Genomic DNA, 25,128 nt, shown 5'->3' with positions numbered 1-25,128 from the left:
CTGTACGCCTCCAGCAACAGGTTGATGATTTCACTTGTACTTTGCGTATACCAACGTCGTAAAGGATCATTTGTAGTAGTAATAATTTTAGCCTTTAATCTCGATGAAATCGCGAATTTATCATTCGCAAACTGCAGCGATGCTGAGGCTCGACGTGACGTCCGATGTGTCAAAAGGCTATAACGAGCCCAGCAGACAGCGGCAAATGTCATAGACGCACAACACAGGGCTCCGTTGGAATGCTTGAGAGAAGTGTATGCATATCTGTACACTACTATCGACGCTGATGCTAATGCCGCAGCCGCAGTTTCATCGAGAGATAAGAGCGCTCGTGGTGTTCGTCTCTCGTTTCTTGTGTTCTCGTCTTTTGCTGCGCTACAGTGTATTGGATCAAGTGGATCAGTCACGAGGAGTGTCGTAAAAGCAGATGCTACTTCATGCAAATGCAAATATGCACTTCACATTGAAAAGTAACTGTGCTGTGACGAAGATTTGGGAAACGGGGCCAGAAAAATTTAATCACAAATTTTAGCTTCGGACTCAACTCTGCATGCCATCCTGTGCTCTGGTTTATTTCAGATGTAGTCGACAATGTTCTCCTCCTCCATGAATCGGCTGCAGGCGGACAGGCTGCTTGCACACATTGCTGGAAATCTTTTGTACAGGTATTAGCCCTCAAGATTTGTGTCATTAGCTCCTGATTACCATCTTAGCTGCACATTCAATTTGATTGTTGATTTAAGCCAGGAGATCAGTAACTTGCATTAGTTCTTTGTCGCGCTCTGCTCTCCTCCAGTATGTTAAGTGTACCCCCTGTCGTTTTGTTTTCGATGTATCTTTGCTATCGTCGATGCAGTTTTAAACGATTGTGTTCACGACCATGTTTTTTTTGTTTGAAAAGTATGTATTTGAAGTGTCTGTACGTACACTTCAGGAAGGAGGCCAAAAGGCGTGGTGCCTGCCGAGGGCCTTCCTCCCTGGAGCCAGCAGATTGCATTCAGCATACACACACAAAAAATAAAAAAATAAACAAATACAATAAATGTAGCGGTTGCCATGACACTTGCTGGCATGTTAAAAGGAAAACAAAAACTGTACAACAATGTTAAGGTAGCTTCAAAGTTGTTCAGATACATGCTGTTGGGTTACAGGAAATTATAAAAAGGAAAAACTATATATAATCATGTTAACTGTTATCAATTTACAACATGTCCCAGGATGTACCGGTTAGTCATGTAGTCAACAGTGCAATAACTTTTCTCTTGTATATTTTTTGAGTTCTGCATTGATGGATGAGGTCATGAAAATTTCTGTTTTCATTCAAAAAGGCAGTTATTTGGTATCTGATTGTTTGGAATCGGTAATTTGTTGTTGCTTTTGGTGCTCTTATTGTCATGTGCCGAAGGGGATATGGGTTTTGTGGTAGTTCTGGTGTTGCAAAAAAGCTAGTTTCTACCTAATTGTGAGTGCCGGGCACGACGCAAGTATTGTGTACTCGCACTATTTACCCACGGACAATTCGCACAGAGACCCCGCAGAAACTCAATTCGTTGCGTACTTTATGTTAGAGACAATTTTCATCAATTTGATGCAAGGAGAAGGCGCTTCCTTCAAGTATACTCTCGCAGAAAGAGCTTGCTTACAGTATACTCTCATAAAAGCAGGATATAAAATTCATAGACCGAAACGTTTTTCTGGGTCCGGTCGGGTGTCCCCTCTTTTGTCCTCCGGGGTTGTGGTGTTGCAGTTGTGCATCTTGTCGCTGCCCGGACCAGTTTCGAAGAAACGGACCAGCGTCTTCATGAGCCGCAGGCGCCCGTACGCACCGCTCGTCGACAGGCTGGGGCACTCGTTGCTATGGTCGGTGTACTCGAGGCCGTACGCAGCCACGCCGTACATCAGCTGGATGTGCGCCTGCTTGCCCAAACAAAGCTGCAAACACGCGGCATAAGTTACACGAACTGATCACACTTAACGCTGCAAATGCAGGGGGAAAAATCCATACTACTCAGACTTCGCCCGCACGATTTAATAACAGGACTACTTTCTTTGCAACGCAAGTATCATCAAAATTTCCAGTACGACTTGCTCTGGGGGCTAATTAGCCGGAAAGGAGAGCGATATGTTTGATGAAACATTTACTGAACAGACATGTTTAAAGTCCTTCGCGCAAGCTTCTGTTTCCTTCAGAGCTTCTTCATCCTACGAAATACGAAACTGAAGTTTGAAAGCCGGCTGTTTGCGCGGCTAATTGCTAGAGGATGCGGAAGAAAAGCGTCGTTTTGGGCTGTCGCGGACCTTTCGTTACTGTATAATATTCCAATTTGTGCGCAGCGTTCAGCAGTTCGTCAGAGCGGAGAAGGTGGTGGGACTGTCACCTAGTCTTGAAATGTTTTTTCAATACCGAGTTTGTGGGGAGTTACGGAAATGGCACGACCACCCGACACTTCTTTACTTTGAGTATTTAATACCCATCATCATTATCACATTCGCAGTGGCTCCATCTGCCTGAACTCGATGAAAGACTACACCTTCGAGACAGACACGACATCTAAAGAGCATTTCACTTGCTCTCATACATGGTACACAACCTTAGGTTAGGTTCTTCTATTGAGCGCAATTGGTGGAAAGCGGTATTTTTTGTTTATCGTTATGACTGCTGTCATGATGCCATGTTTTGCCCTGAAACTGCAGAACAAAAGGTGTGCAAGTGCTTGTTTACAAAGAAACCTGTGGTCATTTATTCCCTGGAATCATAGTCGCCCAAAATACGTTTCAAAGTAGCAGAAACAAGAAAGCCTAATTGCATAAAACACTTCCCGAAAGATTTTGCACTGAGAGCCTAGAAGTGAAACAAGGCAGCATTACTTCAAATCATGGCGGTTTTTTATCAAAAGTTTTCATTCTGAATCCGTGTGGTAATCCTTCAGTCGTATTTACCTCCTTGTAAGATATTTCGAAAGGCTACATTAAATTGTTTTTAAATTTTTTTCATGTCGATGGTTAAACATTGTCTTCTGTTGGGTTTAATGACACATAAGCAGCTAAGGCTATCATGTGCCAAGCTCAAGCACTCAGTTAAACATTCAGATTCAAGATGAAAAAATCAGCAATACCTAAACCGAAGAATCCTGTATAAACAAACAACGGGATCTGTATGGCAAAAGTGCCGAAGTGACTTGTGCGAAAAAACGAAAAATCTTAACAAAGTGACTTAAACTAGTGCTTAAAATTGTTAAGAACGAAAACATAAGCTTGGTGGAAAAGATTGTAAGTTGATTTCAGGGTTTTATTTACAGATGAAGAGTCACTCACTGAGCTGCGACAGTCTTCTGGACAACATGAACCAGCTTTGTGTAAATATAATTCTCAAATAACGTAGGAACGTTTGAGTTTGCTAAGAAATTCCAAGAGTCGGCAGCTACGCCAGAATGTGATGCATTAGGTTGGACGTAAGGAGAAGAATCTCTGCCGAGACGAACGTCGACAGTGAGCTATCACAAAGGTAGCAGCATGTCGAGAGGAGATTGTAGCTATTGTTGAAATGAAACGCGCATCGCTCCTTACCATCGGCACGCAAATTTTCGTTATGCTATTTGTCCCCTTTGTTATTTGTCCCCTTTGTTATTTGTCCCCTTTGCATGTTTTGTAGAGGATTAGAGTGATTTTGAGATAATGACTCCACCCAAAGCACGAATCAGAATGATTTGGTGAAACATGTCAAAACGCAATTCGCCGGACATCGGAGTCCAAACTCCGGAGTCAGCAGCACCTTTATTCTCGAAAGTAGCTCATGATATTAGTAGTCGCGAAAGAAGAGCGTGCAAAAACCGATCGCGTTTAATTTGTTTCTTTCCCATAGTCGCCTTCAAAGACAACTCGCCCCAACTTCACTCTCAAAGAAAAAAAAAATGTGCGAAGAATCCGCAGAACACGTCGCAATAACTCGTTGTAGTCATTTCAGGAAAGAAAAGTCAGATATCTAAAATAATAAATTTTTGGTCGAATCCATCAACTCACATCATTTGATTGCAGTCTACCACTCGGGCACTATTAACTTGTTAACCACACAGCTGACCAAGAGCCTCTCGAGGGTTTCGACATTTTAACTAAACATTTAGAGAGACACTAAAGATCTAAAAAAAGAACGCAGTTTAAGACCTCACCTTTTCTGCCACGCTGTACTCAGTGTCATACACAATAGTCCACTTGTTTTTCTTGTCGAAACTCGACACGCCAAAATCGTATATGTTCGTTTTCAGATTGCGCAAGAAGATTCGTTTCTTGCAGAACTGCGAACATGAAAATGGAAGAGAGAAAAAAACATTAATGGGCTGCAATAACCAGAGAGTAAAGGACTTCAAGTTCGATTTCAGTACATTTCTGCTAGTTTTCTTTGGCATTATTCATCTCTCGCCGTCTCTTTAACGCGTCGTTTTCTTTTCTCTGTAAACATAATGACCTGGCGAAATCAACAGGCCTTAAATCTTAAGCTACCAAATGCACCGAAAAAAAAAAACAACCGCAAGCAAAAATACAAAAAGCCCGGGTTTCTATAAGGGATGCGTAATGTCGCATCCGATTCCCCGTGTGCGCGTGCCTCTTGCCGAAGGTGCTCATGCTGCAGAGTTATGCAAGAATACAAAGCCACACGACAGCTGGACACGGGATAATCGAGCAAGTCGACAAGCTCGCTTGTGTTGGAGATAATGACAAGAGTAGGCCATCGATTCAACGACAAGGTTAAAAGCGGGTATTACGTGCTGATGACGAGATTTTATGATGTGAGTGCCCATCTAAAGAGCGCCGAACATGCTTTCCCGACACCCAGTTAGCTATCACAGGAACGAGAACAGAGAACGAGAGTTCAGACAATGATTACTGAAAACTGTGAGTGACAAGCATTGTTTTTTGTTCTCTAAGCAGTTTTTCGTTTGATGCTTAACGACCAGTGTCATTTTAAACCATAATGCAGAAATAAAGCAAGTGCTTAGATGGACTTCTCTTTTTCATATCAAAGCTCACTCACATTGCATAACGATAGGTGAGCCGCGATACGACGCGTACGTCCAATCAACAGTGAGGTCTCTAGCGACGACTCAAGCAGAACTTGGGAGCCCATGACACCCCGAGTAAACACTACCAATTCCTCCCAGCTCTTTGATGTGCTTCCCGAGCGCCAACCGTACATAGCCTGGGAACGACGATGAATTTTATTCACTAAGTCACCCTTCAGCCCGAACTTCTTGCCATAAAACTCCTGCACGTTTCTCAGGATAGAGAAGCATCGGACAGTTCCATCTTAGATGGTATGCGCACGGAAGTGCATCAGTGTAGCAATGGCCTTACGTAATATGTCGAATATATCACAAAGGGATATGGTTCGATAAGAGAACACATACCGTAATTTCATTTCAATCTGTCATCTTGCATTTCAGTCCCATGTTTAAAACCACTGCCCAAAAGACGAACCTCATCAAAATCGCTTCAACATACCGTAGGTACAGTCCACAGGGGTTTGCTTTTAAGTTCTTTAGCGCGGCTATCTAGCATATCAAGCCGCGCAAAGCTTGGGAGAATTGAGGACGCGATGCCATTCCTCTTTCGAGACGTTACGGTCGCCGAGGGTGCATAGCGAGGCATGCTAGAAGATCTTTGGGCCGTATACTTTTGACGGGGGGTGTACGTGCAAGATATCCATGCTTACGTGGGTGTAATAGACCAAGTAGTCACCCTTATAAGATGTGCATTCCTTCCCGGGAAGGAATCCGCCGTATTCGGATGAGCCTTCGGGGTCCGGGTGTGCCGGCCTGTAGCGTCGACCAAAGAGCGCCACCGAGACAGCCAGCGCAGCTCTGTGGTGGTTGATCTCCTCAAGCATCGTCAGGGCGCTGAGCTGTGCCGAGAGAGCCGCCTTAATTTTAGTCACACGCAAACTGAAGGAAAAAATTACCTAAGCAAGTGGGGTTAGCTCACAAATGAGCGACGACTCCCATTGTGCTAAAAGAGCATTTATCACCCTTACGTTAAATAAGTGCGTTTCAGAGTGAGGCGTGCCAAACACCTCCCGAAAGTACAATCACTGTCTAGTACAAGTTGATGCTATAAAAGACTTCACTATGTTTAAATGAGTTTCAGATAAAAACCACACCCTGTTTGAAAGAGTCCCAGCTGAAAACTTACAAATTTTATTTGCATTGACTTGAGCGTTTGCTGTTTACTAGTTGCAGTTTACACCAGTTCATTTTGTACTATTATTCTGTTCATTCTTGCAGTTATTTTTTACCATTTGTTTGCAGCCACTCTTGTTTGTAATATAGTATAGGTATTGAAGTTGTGTGAAGCAAAAGATATGCCTGTATATGCGGTGATGCTCCAGCCATTGGGTAAATTTATATGATTTCTTGTAACACAAAGAAGGGATGGCACCGGTTTCTCTTTCAGCACTAATATAAGCGCTCATTTTAACGGTTGTAGGCATTCAGGGCGGCTACCGCTCACCGAGCCTTCGAATGGATATGAAAATTTCCATTTAAAAATAAAAATGCAATGACAACGTTATTCACTTTAGCCCTGATATCAAAGCTCGTTTCAAGCTTGGCACTATGTCTTGCTTTTTATACTAAACAAAATGACACACACACACACACACACACACACACACACACACACACACACACACACACACACACACACACACACACACACACACACACACACACACACACACACACACACACACGCGCACGCACGCACGCACACACACACACACACACACACATACGCACGCACGCACGCACGCACACACACACACAAACACACACACGCACACACACACGCACGCACGCACACGCACGCACACGCACACGCTTTCTCATGAAAACCTTTGCAGCCCAAAGCAGAGTAGTGTGTTCAGTGTTTTTAAGTGTACTAAAGAACAAACCCAGCGTTTTCCACTTTACAACACTTCGGCAATACTGTACAACTCCACTGAGTGCTGTTTCAAATTCTGCAATATGCAATGTATTATTTTAAAGCGCCGTCAAGTATTGCACAGTCACCGTTATATTTGATACTATCTCCTCTTATTAGCCGCTACGAACTGGCCTCCATGTTCTTTCTGCAGTTTGTTCTACGAAAACTTTGCACGGAATCACAAGTGGAACACCATCATGTAGAGACAACAGATGACCCGCCAGTGGCCGCTTCTTGCAGCTTTCAGTGTAGCCCCGCATGAGCCTTCTTTGGCTCAATATGGCCATGCTGCAGACAAAAGTATCAACTGGGTTTATGGGGGTTTAACGTCCCGAAGCACTCAGGCTATGAGGGACGCCGTAGTGAAGGGCTTCGGAAATTTCGACCACCTGGGGTTCTTTAGCCTTCACTGACATCGCACAGTACACGAGCCTCTAGAATTTCTCCTCCATCGAAATTCGGCCGCCGCGGTCGGGATCGAACCCGTGTCTTTCGGGTCAGCAGCCGAGCGTCGTAACCACTGAGCCACCGCGGCGGAAAAAAACTATAGGTACTACCTACAAGCGTGTGGCTATCTTCGGGAAGCCAAAGCACCTTGTAGTATAACAGTTTTTGTGAAGAAGAATCAATTAAGAAATGTTTTTAGTGTCAGACTTTGACTTATGTGGATATAAATTATCTGCATATTCTGTTTCCGAATATGATTCTAATATTTTCGGAAAAACTTTTTTTGTAGTTTTTTTAGCTCTCAAAATGTTCGTAAATTTGACACCTCTAAGCTATAAGTGAGACTTGTTAGTATTGTGTTGTATACTAATATTAGCTGTATTTAACCTTCGAGAAATGTTCCAAAGCTGAATTATTATTTCAGTGTTTTGTATTTTTGCAGGCCCCACCTGACTGCTTGTGTATTTTCCTACAGCAGAGAACGGCGTCGGGAGGACCATCCTGCAGTCTGTGCCGAACATTCGGTCGTCGAAGCCAATGTGTCCATGAGCGACGATAAGGTCCGGCGTATAAATTTCCCTGTGCAAACAGACCAGGCGAGAGACACACACTATACATACATACTCATACTATACACACTGAAGACTTGTGGTGCATAGTTAATTACGACAGGGTTTATCGTTGAGTATTAAATTATAAATGATGCCAAGAATCAGTAATGCGACTGACCTATTCTTTGGCGAATAATTGCGAAAGCTTTCGAAAGCGGATTTTGAGAAAGAATCCCCATCAAGAATATGCAAGCTCTTTTCGACAACAAGCTGACGGACAACAGGCGGAGGATCACTAGAATAAGGCTTTGCGAAGTTAACGGTACAGCGCCATGATGTTATTCACGCTCCTGGAGTGCCCAGACACTAATTCCTCTCTCCTGCGCTGCGTTGGAATTCTGAATTTTGGGCAACACACTTAAGTCGATAAATTTTCCGTACCAGAAGCTCGTCATGGCTTCACGGAGATTAGAGCCCTGTGCGTAAAAGCCAACGGCCAAATACGAAGCGTCTTCAGGTAAAGTGCGCTGCATTTGTAGCAGGGTGTGTAGACTCTGTAAAAAAAAAAAGAAACCTGTGAGGTTTGAATGTCATTTGAAGGTTTTTGATAACTTTTTGTCGTGACATGTTGTATTCGGCTTGTTGCGCTTTTTTCTTGACTGTACAGTTGAAACATGCCGTTGTTTACATTTATCCCACTTCGCTTGAAATGTAGTCTCTCTTTTTATCTATTGTCACGATACTAAAATAACTCCATGAGATTGCTCCACAAATAAATAAATAAATAAATAAATAAATAAATAAATAAAGAAATAAATAAATAAATAAATAAATAAATAAATAAATAAATAAATAAATAAATAAATAAATAAATAAATAAATAAATAAATAAATAAATAAATAAATGAATAAATAAATAAATAAATAAATAACGGTCTTCACTACACTTCATGAATCACGCATGTACAAAACGAAAAAAATCGAGCGGCTCTGCAGAAAGAACTTACGGCCAGAATCTCAAAGGCTTCGCGGAATTCCCCCGCGTCGAATCCGATGGAGTTGATGGATAAGAACCCGTAGTGGCGTAGGTTCCGCTTCCAGAGGTCCACGACTTTCGAGCGCCCCGCAGCCGTTACGAGGTGACGGGCCACTTCCCGTCTCTTGCTGAGGAGAGCAGTGAAATAATGATCGATAACTTAAAAATCGCCCTGTATGCGACTGGCAGTCAGCCGAATAGTCTATTGTTTTATGTTTTAAGTACATAACATCCACTATGTTACAAAAGAATTACTGATGAGATGTCATACTTGCATGTTTCTGATAAGTTCGAAGACTTCGCGCATTTGACATAAAGAGCGGGATAATTTTCTGCACGGCGACTCAACCGGCCTTGAAAAGATCTGGAGCTATTACATCCTGAAATACCACTTTTTCTGGTTTGCAAGGCTTCCTGTAGATCCCATTTTGTTGTGCATGAAATATCAGTTTCTTCAGTCGTTAGTTTCGTTCAGTATTTTAGCTACTTTAAAAGTTCTTATAGTATTTCCAGGCTGCTTTGCTTATGGCTTCACATCACGCGGAATACTGTTGAGGCACCAATCTTTCACGGCCTACAGCGCCATTCTTTGTGAACGCCTTCCAAAGCACGCCGCAGCAGGAGTTCATTGGGATATCGGTCACACACGCCGACGAGCCGGCCGCATGCTATATTAAACTGTGATAAAGGCCGCATGAGCTTTGATGAAATTGTTTACACCTTTGTTTTTGCGCATTCAAAAGTTGTGTATAGAGCGAATTCAAACCATATTCTATGGCATTTCACTGCTAATGAGAACGTAACCGTGTCAGAACCCGTACGGGAAATGCAAACATGCTTCGGTGTCTTGCAATTTCTTTGAACGTTATATATATTGACCCTCACAGAGACGATATTAATACAGAGGCCTCCGTTACAGCCTCTCGCAGCCCTTAAGTTGGTTCAAAACACTAAATCCGACATAGCCGGCTAAACCACACTTAAAAATTAGAAAATCGGAGAAAATGCTTCTGAAAGTTTAAACGCCTCCCAAACGAAAAACACCAGTAACCTCCTCAATCATTATTATTTTAACAGCGCAAAAAAGGGCACACACACAGGAAAGGACAGAAAGGAACGGACAGTAAGAGCGCCAACAGTTGGCGCTCTTACTGCCCGTTTCTTTCTGTCCTTTCCTGTGTGTGAGCCCTTTTTTGCGCTGTTAAATTATTGTAACATGAACAAAAAAGCTCCGCATCAAGTACATTTGAAATCAATCATCATGTCGTCTTGAACAGCAAATAGTCCCTGGAAGTGTTTTTTTTTTGGAACGCTTGTTTTCATACACCATTTACAGTCAGTCAGAGCCGCTTCAGTAACCGCACGGCAAGGGACAAATAATAAATGGTTATCAGTATTGGCTGCACACATTAGTGATAACCACAAAGATGGAGAGGATTTGAGGTAGGGAGTGATCAGTCTTCAGCATCACCGCAGCTGTGCAGCTGTAACTGTGTGATGGCTCATGGTTGGATGCGAATGAGTAATAACTACTTGAATGAAGTGCTTACCACTGGAATGCTTTCTAGTATCATTGAGTGGCAGGAGGTCAGATTTTCCTAATCTTCGTTCGCATTGTTGTGAAAACTAAAGAATGTGTTCTTATCCTTCGAGGTTCGCAAATCGTACAGGAAACACTTGCCTGAAGTCGAAGGATAGACCGTATTGTGTGGCGGAGTGTTTCAGAGCGTTATCCACGACGTGGTTCACGGCTGGCCTGAAGTTGGGGCTGGTCAACGTGTCCTTTGGATTGGCGTACAGGCCGTCGTAGAAGGTGAAGTCACATACACCATCCGCGGGCATGACCACCGACTTGTTCGTCGCAGTCCCAAAGACGCAGACCATTGGAAATCGTTTCATGGGTGGCTCTGCACGTTAGGAGTACGATATGCAACATAGAGCATGTGTACTTGGGAAACCTGATCTCTGCAAGGAATTATACTGATCCCAAAATTTGGCAGAAATCGTAAAGTGTATTTATGAGCCGTTCTCCTTGGTAAAAATCATCTACGAATGAGTTTTATTGCGAAAGCAATACTACTTGCACTTTCACGCCGTTGCGTGCCGCGGCCGGTGGCCACCATCGGGAAGCGGCGGTGACCACCACTGACCTTGATTTGACCTTGATTGCATTACATTGGATTAGATTTGGATTAGATGGGATTGGATTAGATTAGATTAGATTAGATTACATTGGATTGGATTGGATAGGATTGGAGTGGATTGGAGTGGATTGGATTGTAATGGTTGGTTGGTTGGTTGGTTTATGGGGTTAAACGTCCCAAAGCGACTAAGGCTATGAGAGACGCCGTAGTGGAGGGCTCCGGAAATTTCGACCACCTGGGGTTCTTTAACGTGCACTGACATCGCACAGTACACGGGCCTCGAATTTCTCCTCCAAAGAAATTCAACCGCTGCGGCCGGGATCGAACCCGCGTCTTTCGGGACAGCAGCCGAGCACCATAGCCACTGAGCCACCGCGGCGGCAGGATGGATTGGATTGGATTAGATTGGATTGGAGTCGATTGAATTGGATTGGAATGGATTGCATTGGATGGGATTGGATTGGATTTGATTGCATTGGATTGAATTGGATTGCATTGTATAACCGATGCATCACCACAAGTCTAACCAGAATATTATGCAAAAAAACCAGCGCGAACAAACGGGAACGAGACGAAGAAAACACAGGAACAAGCGCTGTTCAGCGCTTGTTCCTGTGTTTTCTTCGTCTCGTCCCCGTTTGTTCGCGCTGGTTTTTTTGCATAATGTATCACCAACTCGCCCGCTTAACTATCCTGTTGAATTTCATTTCTAACCAGAAGCACCACCACCAGCTACACTACCAGCTGTACCATGGCGTACGTATGGGTATTGCTTTCGCAATTACCGGGCTTAACCAAGCTAAGCCACACATTTTTTTTATTAGCAAATTGGGCAGAGTTGGTGGGTGTCCAGTGTCGGGCACCGTGCGCCGACACGAAAAGATTTACCCTCGGATCAAATAAATGGTTTATGTTCGCTAACTAACATTGACACTCCTTTGGGTGCAGTGCATTCCTTTAGGAAGACCATTGTTCGGCCCTGTAGGTACGGCATGTTACCACGCGTCCACCGCAAAGTATCACAAGGCAAGGCACGGAGGGCATACGAACACTCACGTGTATGTCACTTACGCTAGAATGATTTTTACGCCAGAGTACGTATCACATTTATTCTGGTGAAACACTCCGTAACTTTACTGCATTGCTAAAAAGGTTGGACCAATGGTAAGGTTCACATTAGTGGCCGAGCTGTTACGACGAGTCCGTCTTGGGTATCATTGATAGGGTGGCATGCTTTTCTTCCACGCTTTCTTGAACGTGGGAATATAAAATTACTTTTCTTTTAAGGCGAAAGCCTTTAATGGCTCATTTTGCTGTCCGTCCGTCCGGGTTATATCCAGCGCCTCGATGACAAGTGTCCACCGAGAGATGTGGGAGAGTTACTGCGTAATTTCCTTAGCTCAAATACAATTTTCATTTTCTTCATTACGGCCCCTCTTTTTTCAATCCCACTTCCTCCCTTTCTCTGAGGTGCGGTTCGGGTGTCCACCGAGATGACAGAACATTACTTCGCCTTTTTCCTGCCCCGCCGCGGTGGCTCAGTGGTTACGGCGCTCGGCTGCTGACCCGAAAGACGCGGGGTCGATCCCGGCCGTGGCGGCTGAATTTCAATGAAGGCAAAGTTCTAGAGGCCCGTGTGCTGTGCGATGTCAGTGCACGTTAAAGAGCCTCAGGTGGTCGACATTTCCGGAGCCCTTCACTACGGCGTCTCTCATAGCCTGAGTTGCCTTGGGACGTTAAACCCCAATAAACCGAACCAATAAACCGAGACATTTCCTTTCCTCAAAAGCGTTGCGTTCAAAGGTGTTCCCAACGGGCAAGACATCGCGCCGAATGGATGGTGGCGTTCCGTGGACTTCCTGGCAGCGCTGCAACACGCTCTCGCATTCCACTCCTAAGCGTAATTAATTAGCACTTAACTAGTATGTAGTGTTTATTCGGTAATTAGCCATTAATTAGTAATAAGTCATTACTTAGCAATTAGGCATTAATTATGTGCGACGTCATCAAATGGTGACTTCACCAGTGCCACAGAGGCAGTCAAAGTGGTGCGCAAAGAGCTTTCGCCTCTAAGCACTTTAGACAGTCAGAGTGCCCCTGATTTTTTTTTTCTAGAGTGCAGACTAAAAGGCAAATGGATGCCTGACAAAGTGTCCGCACCCTTCTTGCTCCCATTCGAGAGCACACGACATTCAGCGCATAAAATAGCCAAAAATGAAATGGAAATACAGAAAGGATTGGTTAACAGTGAACTGCAGTAATTACATATTGAACATTTATCTACAGTTGGAGAAATACTATGAGAGACAACAGAATAAAAAAAAAAAAACGAAAAGAGTGGTTATGCCTGGAGTGACAACAGATACATGGTACAGATACAGATACAGATACAATTTTTGAAAGCTTTCAATGATTTGCTTTCTTGAATAATGTTTACAGCAGGATGGTGATCGTTTAAAAAACTGGAAATTCTGTAGCTAAGTTTCTGGGCGCCGTAGTTCGTACGTATTTTTTCCTTATTATAACTTATGTGCCGTATGTTGTAGCTGTGTGGTTTCGTGAGATACTTATGACAAAAGGCGGCAGGATCAGAATGCATTTGTTGGTAAGTGGCTAACGCTATTTTTTTGTTTATAACATTCCACAGTGTAAGCAATTGGTGTTTCCTAAACAATAGGGCAGTGTGGCTAAGGTATGGTGCATTATCCATTAGTCGCAGAAATTTCTTTTGTAATAAGTATATGTTTTCTATGCTTGTTTTAGGTGCTGTGCCCCAAACAAGAAGACAATAGTGGAAACGCGAATGTACCAGTGTGTAGTATAGTTGTTTCTTTAGCCACATAGGCAAAGGGTCCTTTAATTTATACATGATACCAATGGACCTAGAGATACCTGTGCGAACTTTTTCAATGTGAGGGGATCAGTCGAGATGTTCGTGAAATATGACGCCAAGAAATTTATGAGATATTGCACGTTCAATAGATTCATCACGAAACTGAATCAGTATTTCTTGTTTAATGCACTTGTTACGTGCGCGGAATATAATGTACTTACCTTTTTTAGTGTTTAACTGCAGTTCGTTAGTGCGGAGCCATGTGGATAAATTTTGCAGCCATATATTGGTTTCTACTTGGAGGGCTTCCAGATCTTGTCCGCAGAAGAATATATTGATATCGTCAGCGTACAGTACTATTTCTGGTGTAGAGGGCACGTTAAATACATCATTTATATAAAGAAGAAATAACAGCGGCCCAAGGATTGATCCTTGAGGAACTCCATAATGTATCAGACCTAAGCTGGACTTTGCATTCGGAATGTTCGTGTACTGTTGACGATTTGAGAGGTAATTCTTTATTAATGTTAAAGTCGTTCCTCTAATGCCAAATTTATATAACTTGTACAACAATATCGGGTGCTTGATAGAATCGAATGCCTTTTTAAAGTCAAGAAAAACACCTATTGTATATATTTTCTGCTCGAAATTGTCTATTATCTTATCCTTAATTTTTATTAGCGCCATTTCAGTAGATTTTTCTTTCTGAAATCCATATTGCTGTTCTTCGATGATATCGTTTCGCTTGCAGAAGTTTAGTAGTCTGATGTTTATAACCTGTTCAACTACTTTCGAGAGGACTGGTAGTACCGAAATTGATCTATAGTTATTTATATCATTTCTATCGCCTCCCTCGTGTATGACGGAGACTTCTGCAATTTTTAATTTGTCTGGAAATATTCCGCTACTCAAAATCAGGTTGCATATATGAGTAAGTGCCTGACTAATCATATTACTAACGGATTTTATAGGTTGAACTTTAATATCATCAGCCCCACATGCACTTCTACTTTTTAAGTTTTGGATTACTGTGCAGATTTCCAATTCTGTAGTTGGAAACATGAACATTGAGCTTTCGATGTTGGATGTGAGATACGATGTAAAATCACAGTTACTTGCCTGATATTTACTTGAAGCCCCTGATATAAGAAAATGCTCATTAAGTTTGTCAGCAAGCGACGCCCCTGTGTAAGGCACACCATTTATAACGAGCTCAGAGATGCTGTCTCTTTCATTTTTGGACATTAGCTTGTTTACGGTATTCTATATCTGCTTAGGGTTGTTGCAGATATCAGTAAACTTATGTTCGTAATAACTGGTCCTGGCTTTTTAATATCAGGGCATAACTTGTTACGAACTCGTTTATACTCAGTCAGACTGTCTATATTTTTCGTTCTGATAACAGAGGCAAATAGTCTGTCACGATTTCTAATTCTTTTCAGAAGTTCAGCATTTATCTATGGTTTTCTGGCTTTTTTTACACTCTTTGAATTGCACTGTAGGAAAGGCTTGATTATAGAGCTCGGTAGCTGTTTTAATAAAAACGTAATATGCTGTAACGGGGTCAGACAGTTGAAAAACCTCTGCCCAACCTGTTTCTGCTACTAAGTTTCTAAATATTGCGGTCTTTGCTTCACTAATGATTCTATATGTAATCGGTGCACTGATTTTGGAATGACTCTGTGTTGTAAAGTATAGTTTAAATAAGATGAAAATAGGCAAATGGTCACTAAAATCAGCTATCAGTACACCTGCTTGCACATCATCCTTTTTGTAGCTTGTGGAGCACACATCTAGTAAAGTACGGCACATATCAGTCACTCTAGTTGGCATATGTATTACATTTTCACAACAAAACGAGAAAAGAAATATCAAGCATCCTTTGCTGATTAGATTCAGGCAATAAGAGATCGATATTGAAATCACCACAAATAACTACAGGCGACTTAAACTGCATGCACTGTTCTAACATATTTTCAAGAAATACTAAAAACATTGCCTGTGATCCAGAAGGCGGCCTGTATATAACGGCAAATATGGTACGAACAAATTTTAACATTACACACTCAAAGTGCTGACCTATGGCTTCAAAGGTTACACTTACCGTGTGTTTCAAAAGTTGCGCCTTTGCAGCCCGTTCTTTAAAAGCGGAGAACGAAAAGATACTGACAAGAGCGATTACTGCGGCGAGTGAGATAGAGCGGTTAGGTATAAGTTGCGTTAGCACTAATTGTGCTTCTAGGCGCCGCGGAGGCTCAGTGGTTACGGCGCTCAACGGTGGAGGTAGACAAAAAAAAAAACGCCGAAACGAACAGACTATAAAACACTAAGATACGCTTAATTAGTACGTAAACGCTCTCTAATACGTTCTATAACGTTTAAATGTTAGATAGCCTTTAAACACCGGCTCGTATTCCTCCTTTTCCACTCACTGTGCATAGGGAGCCTATTTTCAGCGCGTTCAGAAATAAATCAGCCGCCTTGCACTGTGCTGATATATTTTTACACTGACACAATATATACAGAGAAAAAACCTTTAATCAGTATATTTGTAGATTTATCCAAATGGACTAAGAGAAACAAAAAGGATACAAATGTATGAGGACTTCGTACTGAGTCCGTTGTCGCTAAGGTACGAGGTCTGTTAGAAAAGTATCCGACTTTATTTTTTTTTTTGCGAGCACCTGTTGGATATGAAACAAGCGCGCTTGCATCAGCCGCCCTTGAACCTTCGTGCGCATGCACAAATTTTTTCCCGCCTGCCGATAACGTCAGTCGCTGGGACGCAGCGTTTGAGTGAGGCAGTGCGCAGTGCTCTCGTCGGTTTTTTGTTGCAAGGAAAATGGCGGAGCGAGAGGAGCAGCGCTACTACCTCAAATTTTGCCAGAAACTTGGCGATAGCCAAGTGGAAACCATTAGAAATTTTCACACGGCTTTCGGTGACGATGCTATGAGCAGCACACAGATTAAGCAGTGGTGCAACTGGTTTAAAGACGGCCGCACATCTGTGGAGAGAGAGCCACTCTCCGGTCGGCCATCAACATGCCGAAATTACCAGGTAATTGCCGAAGTGAACGCTGTGGTGATGCGGGACTGTTGTATGACTATCCGAGAAATTGCGGAAGAGGTGGACATCAGCAATTTTTCTGCACATTCCATTATCACCGAAGATTTGGCCGTGGAGAGAGTTGCGGCGAAATTCGTGCCGAAGCTGCTGACAGTGGAGAAAAAGCAGCTTCATGTTGAAGTCTCACAGGAGATGCTGGATTCCACAAACAGTTACCATGACTTCACCGACGCCGTAATCACTAGTGACGGGTCTTGGGTGTACGGGTACGACCCGGAAACCAAATCCCAGTCGTCACAGAGGACGCATTCCACGTCACCAAGACCAAAGAAGGCCCGCCAAGTGCGCAGCAATGTCAAAGTGATGCTGACTGCTTTTTTGACTCCCTATGTGTGGCACACCACGAGTACGCACCCCACAGGATCAAAGAATGACTAAAGAGTACTAAAGGGATGTCCTCCATCGCCTACGTGGTGCTGTGCGGCGCAAGAGACCGGAATTGAGGTCAACAAGAAATTGGCGCATCCCTCGCGGCATTGCTCCTGCACATTCCTCGCATTTGATTCATACTTTTCTGGCGAAAAACCAGACTCCTGTAGTTCAACAGGCTCCTTACTCTCCTGATATGTCCCCCTACGACTTCTGGCTGTTTCCTAAAATCAAGAGGCCATTGAAAAGAGCGCGATTTCAGAAAAGAAAGGACATTATGGCTGCAACGACAGCAGAGCTAAGTTCCATTCCGAAAAGGGCCTTTTCGGAATACTTCCAACAATGGCAGCACCGCTGGGAGATGTATATGGAGTCCCAAGGAGACTACCTTGAAGGTGTTTAGGTTTCTTACGCTCCAGTTATGCCAGTTTTTTTTTCTTTGGCCAAAGGTCGGATACTTTTCTAACAGACCTCGTATACTCGCTTATTGAGCTACTATAACATTATACATCCCATAACATTTAGCTTTATTTTTATGCTGATGTTATTGAATAATTGTTCGCTATGCACTTTGCACATCATTTTTGCGCAGTAAGAGCCGCCGCGGTGGCTTAGTAGTTATGGGGCTCGGCTGCTGGTCCGAAAAATGCGGGTACGATCCCGGCCGCGGCGGTCGAATTTCTACGGAGGGGAAATTCTAGAGGCCCGTGTACTGTGCAGTGTCAGTGCATGATAAAGAAGCCCAGGTGGTCGAGATTTCCGGAGCCCTTCACTATGGCGTCCCTCATAGTCTGATTTGTTTTCGGACGTTAAAGCCACCCCCCCCCCCCTAGCATTATTTAAAAAGAATATCTGATTCCGTGGTACTTGTGTTTTCTACTTTCATTTTTGTAGTATTTATAAATGAATGTCTTTAGCGCGCTTAGTGAACTGTCATTATTTAATAACACCAAACTATAGTCTATTTGAAAACTTTTAGTTGCATAAATACCCTTGCTTTGCTACTACGCATTCCTTTTGTTACTTTTATACCTGTAAAGTGTTCCAAATCAACTTGCCGTTCTCTAGTGCCTAACTACGGTATTGTACAAGTGTGTATAGGATGTTCTTCCGGCCTTAAACTACTTGCGTTTTCGACTCAATTCTTTACCATCTCTAATGTTGAAATAAAAACCCGCCCACGCTGACATGACACTCCTTGTGACATGTGCACTAAACACTGAAACAATGTTCAGAAAGAGCGATTACACTTACGAGGTGGAAGAGGAGGGCGCGTGCTTGTAGTGGCTGGTGTTGAGGACGCTGTTGACTCTTCCGTTTCCTCTGGAACAACTGTCGTCACTGTAGTAATATCCGGCTCCGTCTCTGCAGTATAGCTGGCTGAAGTCCGCTTGGTAGTATCTGCAGGGTGAACGACAATTTGCTCGTCGCAATCCCCGGTGCATTCTCTCCTGACGTGGACACCAACCGCTGATTACAGGGTTTACATCACCGTCCAACTTACCGGATGGCACAGGAAGGCGCTTGGTTGTAGTGGCTGAGGTTGAGGGCAGCACGGGCGTCACAGTGAGCACTACCACCTCTGTCGACATTGAAGAGACATACGCCTTCGCCTCGGTAGCGTCGGTGGGTGGTGCTTCCTCTGCGGCACCTAAGGGACCAAAAGCAACGAGAGGGACGCAGTGCGCGAAATGTTATTGTTTTAATCGAATTTCAAAGCAATTCCCATATGAATAAAACGACAGGGCCTTGTCAAAAATACCACGAATATTTTATAGTTTTGTCGTAATGACATAGTCTGCGGTTTTTAACGCCAAAGTGTTAAAGGCCACGTTACCCGAAAAGTCTGGCATCAAAGTTGTCTGCGAAAAATCACAACTATGAGACTGGCAGGTGTTGCTCAGAGAGCAACCAGGAGGCAGGTGGGCCACCTAGGTCACGTGACCTTGTGGCGTCATCAGAAATTGCTGACAGGACTGTGAGAAAACTGCGCACTCTGACAGGTTGCAGTTAAAGTAATGATTGGTCGCTTGGGAAGAGCAACACGGGTCCCACATGCCCTACTGGTGGCAGTGCCTGTCATTGCAGGGAAGTGGCGCATCACTTAACCGCTGCACCACTTGGATAGGAGTGGTATGAGGAATCCTGAGACATCTATGTATGTTAAGCAAATAAATGCTGCAATCAAGGGCATTAACCGACTAAGTTATCGCGTCATGCGCTTAAGGCGGAGCTTGTGCCCTCTACACTTTGTGTCCTCTACACTCACCTGCGCCCTGATTCTGTATTGCTAGTACGACTGCTGAGGTTTGCACTTAGTTAAATGTTTTCCCGTAATTTATGAGCCCTATATATGAGGGTTCCTAATACTCTAGGTATTTTCCTATCATCCGATTGATAGTGTGAATACGGTCTCTTGTGAAGTGTTCTTTATGAAATCCTACCTCATCTTATTGATAGAAGTATAGGCTTTTCCCTACTCTATTAGCGATCACCTTAGTAAACACCTTGCAGGCAACGGACAGTAGCTGAGCAATGTGTACTTTTTTAAATCCTTGTTGTCTTCATTATTACGGATTAAGAAAATGTCAGCGTTCTGCCAAGCTTCTCGTACGCTCGAGGTCATAAGGCATTCCGTACATAGGGCGGCTATTTTTTCTAGTAAAAGTTCACCATCGTACTGGAACAGATCTGCTGTTACGTGATTCTCACCTCCTGATTTTCCACCTTGCTTGGTTCATAAGGCTTCCTTATTTCCTGTAACTAAATGCCGGGGAGTCCCATTGCTGTGCACTACTCCCTCTCTCATTAAAGTCCCGATTGCACTAGCTACTGGATACATTTGAGCAGTAGTCTTCGTCTACTTTAATACTCTTATCCATATTGCTAAATGTTTTTTTCGTTTTGCGTCTTGACGTATACATGTGATTTTGCGTCTGCCTAATTTTCTCTTCACCTCTTTTAGGCTACCTCCGCGCTGCAAGTTCGATTTTATCCATTGTAAACTTTCTTGTGTCGGTTACCATGCGCTTATTGTTTAGCTTTGATAGGGTGAATGTTTGGACGAGTTGGTTGCTCATGATGAAAAACTGTAGCGCTCGAGACGAGGACACAACGAAGACGACAATACATGCGCTAATTGTCGTCTGTATTGTCGCATGTATTGTCGTCTTCGTTGTGTCCTCGTCTCGAGCGCTACAGTTTTTCATCATGAGCTTTGATAGCTTAGCTAGTTTTATTCTCTCTGTAGGGCTAGAGGAATTTATGCTTTGGCGCTTCTTAACCAGGTCTTTCTTTCGTTTCCTGAGAGAGCTTGCCTGTCTAAACACTCTTGCGCCTCCTACTACACGCGCTTATTGACAGCTGTGAACTTTTCGCTTATTGCGTGAACATTAGGGTCGCAACCTTATGTTAAGGCCGAATATGTGTTCTACAGCGAGATCCTGAATACCTCTACTTTCTCGTTTACTGTTAATTCGTTGATGGGATTCCGTCTCACTTGTTTGTTCCTTCTTCATGTCTAGGCTAATTCAAGACCTTACCATTCTTTGGTCGCTACAAGGCACCTTTTCAAGTACTTCCACATCCTAAACTATGGCAGGTTGATCGCGTAGTATGAAGTGTGTGTCAATTTTAGTCTCACCACTGGAAATTTTCCGCGTCCACTTCCTGTTCTCTCGTTTGCGGAAGTTGTTCATAATCTGTAATTGTCTTTCTTTGCGAACTCTTCTAGGAACTCCCTCCTGCTAGTCCTAGAGCCTGTGTCGTTGACTGCCACTACCTGGAATTCAGCCTGCCTCATGCCTGCGTCGGCTTTGAAGTGGCCCAACAGTACAGTGTACTATGCTTTTACTTTGCTCCGCGCCTGCTCGTCGTCTTCATAGAAGCTCTCAACGACCTGCTCATCATGGCTGGGATTATGTATGGCGAAACGAAATTGTAGCAGCCAGCCTCTTTTCTTGAGTCCTTGGGCAGCCAATCGAGCCAACCCAACGAGTATGTGAAATGACGCGAATTTACCAATTGATTTTCTGATTCTAATGCCTGCGCTTGCTTTTGCATATTCTGAGCACAGAGAGGGGTCGGTTAGTCTAGGCATCACAGAGCGTGCATAATACTCGAAGCAATTCGTTGTGAACAAAACGGTCATGCAGGCATTAGGTAGCTTGCCTCGCTAAACTGTCTCAAACATTTCAGCTCTTCGCTCATGGAACAGCTTGCAGCTCGTGAAGTAACGTATATTTGTATGTTGCGAACTATCTCGGTCAACTGGCTCTGGTGTTGCCTCGTAAAAAACCCGTTTCTGACAGAGCGCCAGTCACGGCCGCCCACCCTTACTGGTACATCCTTGCTTGGCATCGAGCTAATTTTTCTGTCAGCCTCGCAAACTTTCTTTAAATACCAGAAATGTCCAGATCACACCGTAACTTGTGGCTGGCTCTTATATGTCCTCACTTATGGGAAGAAGACGATGATTAGTGAGCCGGCTGTCTGACACCGGTCCGTAATTTTCGGCTTTATTTTCTCACTTGAGAGGTTTTTCACTTTTTTGTGGCGTGTGTTCTCGACGTGCGACGACCTGGGGGTCCCTGGCCGCCGGCAAAAGCACGTCAAGCGGCCTCCTCGGCGCTGTGCGCCGTATCAACGCCGACACGGAACATCACCACCAGCTGAACTCCATGCTGCACTGATGGCAGCAGCGGCAGCGGCGGGTCCAGCGGCCCCTGTAGTTGCGGCTACAGAGCAGGGCCCGGCAAACAAGAGGCTGCGTGACGACCAAGCAAGCAACGAGCCTCTGACCGCTCATCCAGAGGACATGGACCAAGCATCGTTCACAGTTGTCTCGTACAAGAAAAAGAGAGCTACCGGTGTTCCTGTAGTCTTCAGGCCCACCGAGGAAGGAGGAAGCCTATGGAAAGCCAACCCCAACACTGTGGCTTCGGCGGTTGTAGAATCGGCACAAGAAAAAGTCCTCAGCCATCGCATTCACAAGGATGGAAGCCTGATGGTTACAGTATCAACGCTGCCCGCCGCCAACCGTCTGCTCACGGTAACTAAGCTGGCTGGAGTGGCCGTAGGGGCCCGAGTCCCATACTCTTACATGGCAAGCTATGGCAAAATACAAGATGTACCTGTCACCTACACAGACGAAGATCTGAAGGAATATCTACGTGACCAAGGTGTCCTTTCAGCAAGGAGGCTCACCGCCTACACTCCTGAGGATGGTGGAAAGATCAAAGAGGTACGCCGTCGCGCAGTTATACTGGAATTCGCAAAAGATGCGCCGCTACCAAAAAGAGTAACGCTTGGGTTCTGTAGTTACCCTATAACTGAATACGTCGGAGCAGCAACTCAGTGCTATAAATGTCAGAGGCATGGCCACATATCAAGACATTGTAACGGCCCCGTGCGCTGCAAAGTGTGTGCTGGCCCCCACTCGCACAAAGAATGCACTTCGAGAGCACAACCTAAATGCGCTAACTGCGGTGGCCCTCACCCTGCTTCCTACGGAGGGTGTTATAAAAAGAAAGCAGCCACAGTTGCTCGCACGGCAGAGCAAACACAAGGGAAACCCCCTAAGCGCCATGAACCACCACCTAACCCCGACGTGGTTTTCACGACTACGGCAGCTCTTTCCGAGAAGCAGTCAACACAGCGTGAGAAAGCACCTGACAAGACCTACGCTGATGCAGTAAAAAAGAAGCGTGGGAAGTCCGTTGGTTCTTCTCCTTCATCAAAGCTGCTGCAGCGCACTGCACAAGACCCGACAAACAGCGTCGCTCGCTCTGAGCCTAAGGCGCCACAACATGACAGGAAGATCAGCGACAAGCAGCAAACCGGAAACTCTGAACAAGATATCACAAGCCTACTCATTCCGATGCTGTTTGCAGCCATCAAGGCTCTTATCCGTGCAAACCCCTCGTCAGGAGGACTCCCAGAAGTAGAAGCTGTCCTTGCAATGGAGCCGTTGGTGTCGCTCTCCTACGCTCCGCAGGGGCGTAATACCACACTTCAGTAATCATGGCTTCCACAGCGAGAACTTCGCCGCAGCTGACAATCCACAACATCTTTCGTACATGCACCATTTTCCAGTGGAACGCTCGCGGGCTACGCTCTAAACTCTCAGATTTCCGACAGCTCGTGCGAGCGTACCGCTTCCCCTTCATAGTCATCTGTGAATCACGCGTCGAGGAAACTTTCCGACTCCACGGATACTATTTCCATCATTCACAACGACCAGATAACGTCAGCAGATTGCTGATAGGCTTTCGCAAGGATATCCCGGCCTCATCGGTTGATGTCCCGCCTCACAGCGACAATGAATACGTGTGCGCTGTCACAGTTATTGCCGGACAACAGTACACTCTGATTGGAGTATATCTTGAGCCAGGCACGCCATTTGATGCTATGAGACTTGATAACTTGATAGCAAGGACGCCCTCACCGCATATTATTTGCGGGGACTTCAATGCTCATAATGAAATTTGGGGCAGCTCACATACATGTGCCCGAGGTGCCAAGCTTGCAAAACTTCTCTCCAAGCATTCGGTTCAGCCATTAAATGATGGCAGCATCACCTACCTCCGAGGCCCGACGACTACCAGCAGCATCAACTTGACATTTGTCACAAGTTCATTCGCCCACAACTTTGGCTGGTGCACTGATTTGGAGACACGCGGAAGCGACCATTACCCAATCCTCATATCGGCTTTCCATGCGCAGAGGAACCCAAAGAAATTCCTTACAAAATCTACAGACTGGGACGCATACAAGGGCGCTGTAAGCAGAGGAATTACTGCGGCAACTCGCAATGCGGAATTAGCATCAACAATGGCGTATTGCCTGAGAGCGAGTACACAAATTACAACTAAAAATGATAGCCTACCTTCAAATGATGACACATTTCAAAGGCTCTGCGCTATACGCAGGCGAGCTGAAAGGAAAGCTCTGCGCACAAAAAGCCTCGATGACCTACGTGCATGCCGACGGGCACAACGTCACGTTCGACGCTATATGGATAAACTCAGTCGGCAAAAGTGGCGTGACTTTTGTTCTACGCTGGATGTGCGCCAACCAGTAACCAATATTTGGCGGATAGTTAGAGGTATGCGCACGCCACCCCAACAACTCCACCCCTTCGCTGCACTCTCCCTTCACGAACAAAAATCTATAAAAGAAGTCTCAGAAGAATACTGCAGGCTACTCTCGGCAGGGTCAGGGCATTCGACACTCTCCGCAAATGGTCAATCAGGCATCCCAAAGGCGGCAGTGCCAGCGTTAGACCTGCCTTTCACAATGGAAGAACTATCCACAGCTATCGCGGAGACAAATAGACACACGTCTCCGGGTCATGATGAAGTGACCTATGAAGCCATTGCAAAGCTACCCCACACCTCCCGTCTTCGACTCCTGGAGTATTACAATTCTTCCTGGATGACTGGTGAGGTCCCCACGGAATAGAAGCTGGCGAAAATTGTGCCTGTTTTGAAACCCTGTAAGCAGCCAACAAGCTACGCATCATTCCGGCCCATTGCCCTACTGAGCTGCGTAGGTAAGCTCATGGAGCGCATGATCTGCAAACGCATAACTTGGTTCCTAGAAAGCCGAAATGAGTTCCCCCAAGAAATGAACGGGTTCCGTCAAAA

The 25,128-nt window shown here is 44.6% G+C and overlaps 1 protein-coding gene across 1 annotated transcript in view; it reads right to left on the bottom strand.

Annotated features, from left to right (window-relative positions):
* Positions 1 to 1,519: 1,519 nt before the first annotated feature.
* The window catches only part of LOC149346629 (uncharacterized), a 72,900-nt gene continuing 49,291 nt past the window's right edge, over positions 1,520 to 25,128 (bottom strand). Inside the window, exons 3-11 of the mRNA XM_089541402.1 lie at positions 18,987 to 19,133; positions 18,737 to 18,883; positions 10,691 to 10,916; positions 8,981 to 9,137; positions 8,415 to 8,527; positions 7,872 to 8,001; positions 5,708 to 5,896; positions 4,167 to 4,292; positions 1,520 to 1,932 (exon numbers count right to left, since the gene is read on the bottom strand). Coding sequence (XP_089397528.1) covers positions 1,675 to 1,932; positions 4,167 to 4,292; positions 5,708 to 5,896; positions 7,872 to 8,001; positions 8,415 to 8,527; positions 8,981 to 9,137; positions 10,691 to 10,916; positions 18,737 to 18,883; positions 18,987 to 19,133 — 1,493 coding nt within the window. The 3' untranslated portion in view covers positions 1,520 to 1,674. The remainder of the gene's footprint in view (positions 1,933 to 4,166; positions 4,293 to 5,707; positions 5,897 to 7,871; positions 8,002 to 8,414; positions 8,528 to 8,980; positions 9,138 to 10,690; positions 10,917 to 18,736; positions 18,884 to 18,986; positions 19,134 to 25,128) is intronic.

The sequence above is a fragment of the Amblyomma mixtum genome, chromosome 4 (genome assembly GCF_055824585.1).
Source record: "Amblyomma mixtum isolate Tamu chromosome 4, ASM5582458v1, whole genome shotgun sequence".
Taxonomy (NCBI): domain Eukaryota; kingdom Metazoa; phylum Arthropoda; class Arachnida; order Ixodida; family Ixodidae; genus Amblyomma; species Amblyomma mixtum.
The sequence above is the reverse complement of the archived record's forward strand: the minus strand, read 5'-3'. Positions and strand labels throughout refer to the sequence as shown.